Source organism: Siniperca chuatsi, linkage group LG22 (genome assembly GCF_020085105.1).
Source record: "Siniperca chuatsi isolate FFG_IHB_CAS linkage group LG22, ASM2008510v1, whole genome shotgun sequence".
Classification (NCBI taxonomy): domain Eukaryota; kingdom Metazoa; phylum Chordata; class Actinopteri; order Centrarchiformes; family Sinipercidae; genus Siniperca; species Siniperca chuatsi.
This window is the reverse complement of record NC_058063.1, coordinates 24,572,525-24,584,524: the sequence shown is the minus strand read 5'-3', so window position 1 is coordinate 24,584,524 and position 12,000 is coordinate 24,572,525. Positions and strand designations below refer to the sequence as shown.

Here is a 12,000-nt window from a genome sequence, read left to right as displayed (position 1 = left end):
CAACGACTTCATGAGCTTCTTTAATGATAAAGTTTAACTATTAGAGAAAGAATTCATCGAGTCCTGCTTTCAACCGGTGCCGATTTATCTTTAAACACAGGAACCTTGGAAACAGCTGTAAAACCTGATGTGTGTTTTGGCTGCTTCGCTCCTGTCGATCTTCAGCTGACTTTGACGATTAATTCATCTAAGCCATCAACGTGTCTCTTAGACCCCATCCCAACTAGGCTGCTTAAAGATGTTTTACCCTTAGTTAGCACTTCTTTACTGGATATGATCAATATGTCTTTATTAACAGGCTATGTCCCACAGTCCTTTAAAGTAGCTGTAATTAAACCGCTTCTTAAAAAGCCCACTCTTGATCCAGGGGTCTCAGCCAACTATAGACCTATATCTAAACTTCCCTTTCTCTCTAAGATCCTTGAGAAAGCAGTCGCCAATCAGTTGTGTGACTTTCTAAATAACAATAGTTTATTTGAGGATTTTCAGTCAGGGTTTAGTCTGAGTTGTCATGGTTTAATACCACTAAATCATTCAGGTTTCTGGATATGAGAGCTGCTCCATCCAAAGTGGGATGAATGCCGTCTCTCCTAATCAGACCAGGTCTTCCCCAGAAAGTCCGGCAGTTATCTACAGAGCCCACATCGTTTGCTGGACGCCAGCTCGACAGCCAGCGGCGGCATGAAGACATGTGGCTGAACATGTCATCACTGGTCAGGTTTGGCAGAGGCCCAGAGAAAACTAGGAGGCCGACATTGTCTTTGCATATGTACACACCCAACTCAACATTAAACTTAGTGACCTCTGACTGGTGTAATCAACGTGAATAACAATCTTACTGTATTTACGTCTATCCTTAGCCAGCAGGTTTAAATAGGATCCAGCTCTGGCCACAGGAACACATGTGACTATGGTCGCTGGTGTCGCTAACTTCACGTTTCTCAAAATGGAGCTGCCAATAATCAGAGTTGGTTTCTCAGCAGGTGTGTCGCTGAGTGGGGAGAAGTTGTTAGAAACGTGAACAGGTTGGTGGTGAACCGTGGGCTTCTGCTTAGAGCTATGCTTCCTTCAGACAGTTACCCAGCCTCTGTCAGCGCGTTCATTTATTTGCAAAAGAAAAGTCTGGAGAGAAGCTATTCCTTAATTTGGCATTTATTAAAGCATTGGAGGATCAAAAGCATCTTGTACAAGGATCTTTTCTGTTCAGAAAACCACAGTCAGCAAGCTGTTAATCTGTAGCCATCATCCTCAAAACAATGCTATTCTTAACATTTACACAGAGTTTTAAATGAGAATGTACAACTATCTGATAGGTTTCTACAGAGGTGGGGAGGAGCTGTGGTTTAGACTGAGCTCTCCCTCCGGTGGTGCACAGGCTGGTCCGGCCTCCACCCTCGTGTGGAGACAGCGCCCTGGTGGAGGAATCCTACACTTCCTCTGTTGCTAAAGTCTCTGCTTCGTTCCCCAAAACTGATACTTCTCCTCTCATGGTCATTGCAATACATACTGTCCTCAGTACATGATGTTCTTTCTGATATCCCTGTTTCTTTGTATAAATAAAAGCCTGTTTGCAACAGTTAATCAACTTTTCCCTGCAGTCAGCAGTCTGCAGGACAACACTTTGAATTGTTAAGCCTCATGCCCTGTGTGTGTGTGTGTGTGTGTGTGTGTGTGTGTGTGTGTGTATATATGTAAAAAAAGATTCAACATGGTATTAATATAATAGGCAATCAACCTTCATTAAAATTTTTAATTCTCACACCTCCCTGGTTTCCCGGCTAACAGGAGCTACCTCTGGTCGGTCTGCACCGGCTTCTGGAGGCTGGCTAATAGAGTTGTGACGTTCGCGAACGAACCGATTCTTTTGAACGGCTCATAAACATGAACGATGGGAGCCGAGTCGCGGCTGGAGGGGAGCCGTTCTTTCTGTCGTTCTTTTTTCCTATGCGTGTTTCACACAGATGCACACAAATGAGCTCCTAGTTATAGGGGGAGGGGCGCACCCAGCGCAGGCCAACCCTTTATAGCGTGATGATATTAGTTATTAGTTGTGCACGCATCCTTCACGTGAGTACTCCAGTGAAAAAAACCCTGCGTTCCTCTGTCATTGGGTAGGAGCGGAGCCATGACGTGTGCACGCTGCCGTCACATGCTTACTCCAGTTAAAAAAATAAATAAATAAATAAAAAACACGTGCGATTGCCTCTCTGTCTCAGTGCCAACGTCAGTAATAGCGGGTCGTTCAGACTTCGAAAGGAAGAAGACACACACGTGACACATCTGAAAATGAACCAAATGCACTTTTCTCGCGGAGAAAACAGTAAAGCTAAATGCAGCATTTGTCAAAAAGTCATTTCATTTAAGTCTGGGTCAACAAATCATTTACACAGGCATTTGAAGACTCAACACCCAACACTGCAGGTCACAGGTTTCAGAGCAGAGCCAGACTCAGACAACAACAGTGACACTGATGTGTCCATTGCTCCTCTGCCTCCACATCAAGTGCAGCTGCAGCCACAGCAGCCTCTGACCCCACTGGGCCCACATTGCCTGGCCAGGCACGACCAAAAAGAAAGCAGACATCCATCAGTCAATATTTACCTCCTGTCTTGACCCCATTAAGACAGGAGAAGATAGACGAAGAGCTGGCAAAGATGATAGCCACTGACTTCCAGCCTTTCTCAATAGTGGAGGACACAGGATTCAAAAAATATTCACAGGCGCTCAACCCCTCCTACATTCCTCCAAGTAGGAAGGCACTAGCCCAGAAGGTCACGGATATGTATGACAGGGAGACAGCATCTTTGAAGAGAACGGTGTCAAAAGTACCAGCTGTCTGTTTAACCACAGACTGTTGGACTTCAAGAACGACAGCATCATATATGTCTGTAACCTGCCATTTTATCGAGGATTTCCGTGTGGCCTCCTGTCTCCTGGACTGTTTTGAATTCAGTGAGCGGCACACAGCAGACAACATTGCACAACAGCTGCTTAGTGTTGCAGCAGAGTGGGGGGTGGACAAGAAAGTAGCGTGCTGCCTAACCGATAATGCGGCAAATGTTACTAAGGCTATACAAACCATTGGATGGATGCACCTACCGTGCCTGGCCCATACTATTAACCTGGTGGTAAGAGATGCCCTGCAAGCTTCAAAGCCCATCATTGATAAGGTGAAAGAGGCAGTGGAATACTTTCACAGAAGCACCGTGGGGGCACAAAAACTGAAGGAGACTCAACTACAAATGAAGATGGAGGAGCTCCGACCAAAACAGGATTGAATTCCACCTACTACATGTTGAAAAGCTTTATTGCCAGTAAAAATGCTATAATCTCCACCCTGGCCGTCACCAATGCACCTGTCCGCCACCTGTCCCAGGAGGAATGGACCACAGTGCAAGAAATGTGCACAATCTTGCAACCATTTGAGGAAGTCACTGTGGAACTCAGTGCAGAAAGGTATGTTGCTCAGTTGCACAGCAGTATATTTCTTTAGCATGCATGCATAGTACATAATAGTAAATTATGAATATTTTATACCATATTAGAAATCTGTGTAATACACTGGAGTATATATCATTGTCAGTAGATTTCTGTATCCTGCATGCCAATTTCCTGATAAGAAATTATGGATATTTGATACCACAATAGATATCTGTTTAATACATTGTAATATTTATCATTGTTTCAGCTTTAAAATTGTAACATTAAAGTTTTTTCTCTTTTTTTCACCAGCTACTTGACAGCCTCGAAGGTCATAGTGCTGGCCAGGGGACTTCAAAGAGCCACAGCTGATTTCTGGCGAAAAACTACAACAGCGGTAGCGCAAGGTGTGATCGACAGTCTGCGTGCGAGTATGTCATCGCGATTCCACAGGATTCATGCCAACCACATACTAGCAGAGGCTGCTGCACTTGACCCGCGTTTTAAGAGGATGGCCTTCCCTGATGGCAGAACAGCAGATGAGACGTTTCAAAGGCTGTCAACTGCAGCAGCAAGAATTAGCAGTGGCAAACCCATCCAACAGCAACCAGCTGTGGGAGGACTGGAAGGAGCAGGCAGTGGTGCTGGATCAATAGTTTGGAGCTACTTCCATGAGGAAGTAAGGGTGGCAACAATAAGTCACATTTTTTTAGATATTTGATATCTCAGTCTAAAACTTCCAATAGCTGTAAATCACTGCATTTAATCTGTACATACTGCACATACTGTACATATGCAAATCTACTATTGTCACTTCTAATTAAATGCTAAACTGCATTTCATTACTCTGTTCTCTTACACTGTGTAATGACAAAAGTTGAATATAATTTTATCTACTCTAATCACATAAAAATGGTATCTCCCATTGTTATATCTCCCACCCCTATGAGCAGGTAGCTGGAACAGTGATGCTGTCATGGAGGTGCGAGCCTACCTGGAGGAGCCTCTTCTTCCAACACATGAGGATCCCCTCAAGTGGTGGAGAGTCGAGCCCCTGTTGACCCCAGGCTGAGCAAGCTGATGGCCAAGAAGCTTTGTGTTGTGGCGACATCAGTTCCCTCTGAGAGAATATTCTCGAAAACTGGACAGATAATCTCAGAGAGGAGAAGTCGCCTTAAGCCCAAAAAGGTCAGAGCTCTTGTCTTCCTCAATGCAAATTTGCCCAAGGACAAAAAATAGAGGCAGAAAAAGCCATAAAGTAAGGAACTGCTTTGTATTTATTTACATTGCATTTTGTGTTCATTTAAAACTTCTTTTAAAAAGTTTACAAAACAAAGTTTACAGTAGTAATAGTATGTAGACATTTCCATTTTATTTACTCTAATTTTATCTACTTTAAATATTTTTAGTTTTCTATCAAAATGTTCTTGTGTGGAAGTGTTTGTAGTAAAAGCTGTTTTGCACAGAAATTCATTGCAGCCGGCTTTGTTTTTGATGTTTATTTGTGAGTAGGTATTGTATGAATAACATAAGTCAACGTAGCTTTACACACACACACACACTTTGTACTAAAGGTAAATCCAAAATAGTGATGTCACTGTCTAAGCAGAGGGATTTGTGCAACCCTATGGAATATAGTCCACACATGACAAATGAGGTAATAATCAATATTTCAGTATTTAGTATTTGTAGTAATAATTCAAACTCAGATATTGGTGTGTGATATCCGAGTTTTAATTATTTGACTACAAATCTCACCTCATCATTCCTCCCAGTGATTATTTCCAGGATAAACTGAGATGCCCCCAAGCTGGCTTCTTAAAACGGACTAAATATTTAAAAAGAGCCAAAAGAGCCGTTCTAACCTAACCCTAACCCTCTTTTGAACGGCTCTTTGACAGGAACGGATCGCGAAGATCCGGATCCCCTCAAAGAGCCATAAATCCCATCACTACTGGCTAACTACAGCAGCTAATGGTTGAGTTCCCATGGTGCGGAACCGCGTTTCCAATTCACTAAGCCTCGCCTGCAACACTACAAATAAACTACATTTATTACATGTGCCATTATCACTGAAGGAGGCAGAGGAAGAGCTAAACATGTGACACACCGAGCAGCAGAGAGAGAAGCCATCGCTAGCTGCTAAGCTAAAGAACTGTAGCTAGCTAAACTGTGAGATTAGCGAGAAAGTCGCTAAAAGAAGGAGAGCTATGAGCGCTTCAGCAGAACTGGTGTAAGTTTGTAGCAGATAGTTAATCACTATTATGAAGAAATTAACTGATGAGCTCGAGCAGCAGAAATACACTGCTAGTAAAACTCAAACGCCGGTGACCGGAAGTGACACAATACGCTGACCGCTGACGTCAGCACGCTCAGACGTCAGCACGCACAGGTCCGCCGTCTGATCTCCCGGTAACTAATGAAACGTCTCACATGTTCATCTTCGTTAAAGAAACTTTATAAATGTTTTGTTACAGAACAGATTCAGATCTGAACACGAAGAGTATCTTTGTTGTTTTGTTTATTTAGTCTGTTGTTGTTTGTCTCGTTATTGCGGCTTTAATAAAGTTGATTAAAACACTGTAGAGAGAAAATACAGATTTTAATATTTAAATTCATTTTATTTATTTATTATTAGAGAAACTCCTCCGACTGTCTGAAGGAGCTCTTTGTTTCAGTTCACATTTTATTTTGATTATTTCTAGAAGATAAATACCTGAACTGATATTTAAAAAGTAAAAAGCTGCAACCGCAGCATATGTTTATTAAATACACACATACTGTATCTGTATTAAATACACACGTACTGTATGTGTATTTAGGTTTTATTCATCCTTCAGTGTAAAACATTAGAGTGAAGGCAGGTTTTCATTTGTGGATAGAAAGTTAGCAGTAACTATAGTTTCTGTAGTTCAGTAATAATCAGTGTAAATATGTTAATGAAGAGGAAGAACAACAAACAAACATAACAGCAGAGACTTTCTGTACAACATCACACTGACAGATCTGGACAGATGAGCTCTGAGTCTGTTTTAATAATAATTCACATTTTAATATCTATAAAATGTGACTAACTGCAGTGAACACACTGTAGTAACAGGTGGGACCTGCAGGCGGCGCTGTCGTCTTTTTAATGACACTGACTGTCTTTCAAACTTTATTGATCCTCAGCAGCTAACAAACCAGAGCTAAATCACCGTGTAAATAAAGTTTGATACAAATATCCAATAAATCAATATATATATAACAATATAAAACACCAGACCCCAGATCAGTTTATTGATTCAGTATATTTCCGAGAAACGCCACTCAGATACACCGATAGAGCAGTAAACAATACTAATAATAATAAATCAATAATAATATCAATAACAGTAACGGTTGTAATACCAGCTCTGACCTGCAGGTGGAGCCGCTGCTGTCTCACGTTCTTCCTCTAAATGAATAAACTCATCTTCAGCCTGAAACCGAGTTTTATTAAAACTCTCCAGAGTTTAAAACTTGTTTCAGTGTTAAACCTGAGACTTTAATTACACAGTGATGTAGCTGGTCAGCGAGGGTCGGATCCTGTCTGGCTCTCCCCACCTGTAGACCCTGATCCTGATCAGGACCTGGTCTACAGGATCCAGACTGGGACGCTGACTCAGAGAACAGGCGACAAAAATATGTTTCACTCTTAAAGACGTACAGACAGACAGGCAGAGAGACAGACAGGCAGAGAGAGAGACAGGCAGAGAGAGAGACAGACAGAGAGAGAGACAGACAGGCAGACAGACAGAGAGACAGACAGGCAGACAGACAGACAGGCAGAGAGACAGACAGGCAGAGAGAGAGACAGACAGAGAGAGAGACAGACAGGCAGACAGACAGAGAGACAGACAGGCAGACAGACAGACAGGCAGAGAGACAGACAGGCAGACAGACAGGCAGACAGGCAGACAGACAGAGAGACAGACAGGCAGACAGACAGACAGACAGACAGGCAGACAGAGAGACAGACAGACAGACAGAGAGAGAGCAGGCAGGCAGGCAGAGAGACAGACAGACAGGCAGACAGACAGGCAGGCAGACAGACAGAGAGACAGACAGACAGACAGACAGACAGAGAGACAGAGAGACAGACAGGCAGGCAGGCAGAGAGACAGACAGACAGGCAGACAGACAGGCAGACAGACAGACAGACAGACAGACAGAGAGACAGACAGGCAGGCAGACAGACAGAGAGACAGACAGGCAGGCAGGCAGAGAGACAGACAGACAGGCAGACAGACAGGCAGACAGACAGACAGACAGACAGACAGAGAGACAGACAGGCAGGCAGACAGACAGAGAGACAGACAGGCAGGCAGGCAGAGAGACAGACAGACAGACAGACAGGCAGACAGACAGACAGACAGAGAGACAGACAGACAGAGAGACAGACAGGCAGGCAGACAGACAGAGAGACAGACAGGCAGGCAGGCAGAGAGACAGACAGACAGGCAGACAGACAGAGAGACAGACAGGCAGGCAGGCAGAGAGACAGACAGACAGGCAGACAGACAGGCAGACAGACAGACAGACAGACAGGCAGGAAGGCAGGCAGGCAGACAGACAGACAGGTGGTTCTGGTAAAATGAAGCACGAGGTAATTCCTGCAGCCAGGTCTCAGGTTCAGGTCTCAGGTTCAGGTCTCAGGTTCAGGTCTCAGGTTCAGGTTCAGGTCTCAGTATCAGGTCTGCTCCTAGCAACAGATGACTCTTCAGCAGCTGTGTTTCTGATTGGCTGTCAGACCTCAGGTGTAAATATACTGGTGTCACCTTGATGAACCAGTAGGGGGCGTCTGAGCTCCTCCTCGCTGCTGCTGTTCACCTGCAACCTTTTGCTCCTGGTAACTGATGACTCATCAGCAGCTGTGTTTCTGATTGGCTGCTGATGGAACAGGAAGTGAAAGTAAAGTTGGGACTTTCCAAAGTGCTGAAGCAGAATCCCAGCACTGACAACTATTTCATTATATAACTATTCACAGTGAAGATCAGGCTGATACCTTCACTGCTGACGTCAGTATTTAACACGACGCTTTAACATTCATGTTACAGTTTCTAACTCACGTTTCTCTGCAGTGAGTTCACTGTTTAAAACTCAGTGTGACTAAACTGGATCAAGCTCAACCAAACCTCTGTGTATTTACGGCACATTTTACATGCTGATGTTCTGTTGCGTTTACATGCGAAACCAAACTAAACTTTAAATGACTGTTAATGAGTTTGATCCATTCTGCTGCATCTACGTCTAAAAATAAAACACATCAACTCCTAATTGGGACAAACAACACGAGCGTCTGTTTTCATTTCATTTGGGGGGGCGATGTGGCGTTTCACCATCACGCTTCCTTCCAGCTCTCTCTACGCTCCTCAGCCCCACAGAGACATGTTGTCCTCGTGGAGGTGGACAGTTGACCAGCGGTCACATGATCAGCTGTCGCTCTGACCTGCAGCAGCCTGTCAGGCTGATCAGACGTCAGTAAGATGTCTGTCTGTATCTTCTGTGTTTAATATGAAGAGTTGAGTGTTGCATCACTGGAATAACTTAATACTGCAGCACCTGTGCACCTGTGAGGTCACATGACCTGCCTGTAATGGAATCTGTTCATGCTCAATAAACAAACTTTAAACTTCCACAAAGACACCAGTGATCACAGTTTGATAAAATTTTAATGGTTATATATATATATATATATATATATATATATATATATATATATAATATATATATATTAATGACAGAGTTGATCCTCAGATAAAAGAAGCCTTCGTTCATCCCAAAGTATTAATAAAGTTACAGCAACATAAATCACTAAACAGAGAAGTGGGAAACTTTAAACTACAGAGGAGGTTAACTCCACTGACGCCAGTTACTTATTCACATGTCGTGTGTTGTTAGCTTGCTAACGTTAGCCACAGGTAGGCTACATTCAGGAGTCACCTGGTAGAGTTCAGGTTTGAACAGCTGAGTTCAGCCACCGAGGCTAATGCTAAGCTAACGGTTGCTGGTCAGTAAATCCCTCCAAAGTGTCGACTTCCTGTTGGTGTTCAGAGGAAACTGCTGAGTAATGTATTACTTCACGTGCTGAGTCATTATTAAAGTAAATTAGTAATTAGTTCCTTTTCAATGTATCTGATCAGTTGATCAGTCTGAGGTGTAAAGAGTCGTGAGCGCCTGAGATTATAACAGTCACAACCTTTCTTTATATTATATTATTTTTACAGAAAAGCTTCACCAACTTGTGGCAGAACGACAGTTCAGACTTTAATGAATAAAATCTGCAGCTTCGTTCACGTTGCAGTTATTAGTTTAAACATCTGGAACAGGATCAAACAGCTGGAACAGGATCAAACATCTGGAACAGGATCAAACAGCTGGATTCACGTTAGTTGAAGTGATGAACTCAGGAGTCCGCAGGTTCGACAACATGCTGCTCTGACAACAGATGACTCATCAGCAGCTGCTCTTCTGATTGGCTGCTGATCCTGAAGCGAAAGTGAAGTCGGGACTTTCCGGAGCCGCCGCTGCGTTCAGGTGCTGCAGGAAAACTCAGGTAGCTGAAGGCAGCGTGTGCGCAGACAGGAAGTTCACCAGTCCGATCACATGACTCTGAGTCTGTTTACTGAACTTTATGTCAGACTAATAATCTGATCAAACTTTATTGATCAGAAATCAGACTGAACGATGACTTCAGCTGAAAATCTACAAGATTCACTGAAAGTTTTATTGTTTCTTTATTATTTTATTTAAGAGAGAAAAACAGATGTGATGTAAACAGGAAGTAGATTCCTGCCTGTCAGGTGGTTTGAGTAGCGATACTATAGGACTGATTATTGATTAGGCTGTCAGCTACATCTGAGCTGCTTTGACAGATAAACACGATCTTATCAAACAGTTTAAGTTTCGTAACATGAGCATCGAATGTAAAATCTAAAATTACTTCTAGATGTTTAAATTCCTTTCCATTATTAATGTCTGTTATTAATCTGTCTGTTATTAATCTATCTGTTATTAATCTATCTATTATTAATCTGTCTGTTATTAATCTGTCTGTTATTAATCTGTTATTAATCTCTCGCACACGTTTCTTCACTGAAAAGCACCTAGAAACAGTTTGTAGGATTCAGTTTTGACTGCTGCAGCCTGATGATCTTCTGATCAGTGATCGGGTTTGTTGTTGTCACATAAACTTTATTTAATCTATAGATATTTTAATATCAATAGATATTTAAATATCTATAGATATTTTAATATCAATAGATATTTAAATATCTATAGATATTTTAATATCTATAGATGTTTGTTTATCTGTTGTGGTGGACGTCAGGTGAACTCAGAGGAACCTGTAAATAAACTCGGCTGAGCGTCACAGTGAGAATAAAGAGAAACTATTAAATCACAACGTTGTGTGACCAACAGGGCCGCTGAGGCCGGCTAACATGCTAACATGCTAACATGCTAACATGCTAACATGCTCATGGTGGATCCTGCAGGTGTGTGACTGGTTATACTGGTTATACTGGTTGTAGTGGGACAGACACCAAATGAAGGAAAGCTTCTTCAGTATCATCATAACAGTTCACTGTCTTTATTGGTCATTAAATTGGCCTAAAACGGCGACAACTAATCAGAAAACGAGCCATAAGAAACGACGGAACAGGAAACAAACTCAGTCGTGACATCACTAGTTTATATTGTTTAGAAATCTCTGCTGTTGCCATAGTGATGGTTTATCCTGCTGTTGTTGCCGTAGTGATGGTTTATCCTGCTGCTGTTGCCGTAGTGATGGTTTATCCTGCTGTTGTTGCCGTAGTGATGGTTTATCCTGCTGCTGTTGCCGTAGTGATGTTTTATCCTGCTGTTGTTGCCGTAGTGATGGTTTATCCTGCTGCTGTTGCCGTAGTGATGGTTTATCCTGCTGCTGTTGCCGTAGTGATGGTTTATCCTGCTTCATTTCTGGTGATCGTCCGGAGTTTGGGTCTTCACTCTCGTGCCAGATGTTCGTCTGATGATGACTTTACGGTTGATGAAGGCGGCTCGTTCAGGACTCGCCGATGATGAGGAGGAAACTCGGGAACTGAAACTCTTACAGACGAGCTCCTGACTGATGTCGGACTTTAGACTCCGGCTGTCTTCAGACTAAAGGTTCAAGTTACTGAAAGATTCTTGTTTCCGTCAGCTGCAGATCACTTCTCCTTTAAAAGTCTTCACAGCCTCAGTATTGATTACTGATCGGGTTAATAATCAATACTCTGCAGCTGCGTCTCGTCTGTATGTTACAGCTCAGCTCTACCTGGTTACTGATGACATCACGGGATCTCTGCTCTCTGATTGGCTGTTCTGTGTGTAAGAGCTCAGCTGCTGCTGGAGTTTCTGTCAGTCCTCCTCAGACGGGTTCAGGTCTCAGACAGGTTCAGGTCTACAGAGAGACTCAGACTGGTTCAGGTCTCAGACAGGTTCAGGTCTACAGAGAGACTCAGACTGGTTCAGGTCTCAGACAGGCTCAGACTGGTTCAGGTCTCAGACAGGTTCAGGTCCACAGAGAGCCTCAGACAG

General features: G+C 43.0%; 1 protein-coding gene across 1 annotated transcript; it reads left to right on the top strand.

Moving 5' to 3' along the window:
- The first annotated feature begins 2,822 nt into the window (after positions 1 to 2,822).
- Positions 2,823 to 4,505, top strand: LOC122870296 (E3 SUMO-protein ligase ZBED1-like). Its single transcript, XM_044184444.1, has 3 exons — positions 2,823 to 3,456; positions 3,733 to 4,099; positions 4,374 to 4,505. The coding sequence occupies exons 1-3, from the start codon at positions 3,293 to 3,295 to the stop codon at positions 4,479 to 4,481; spliced, it is 639 nt and encodes a 212-aa protein (XP_044040379.1). The 5' UTR covers positions 2,823 to 3,292; the 3' UTR covers positions 4,482 to 4,505.
- Positions 4,506 to 12,000: the final 7,495 nt, after the last annotated feature.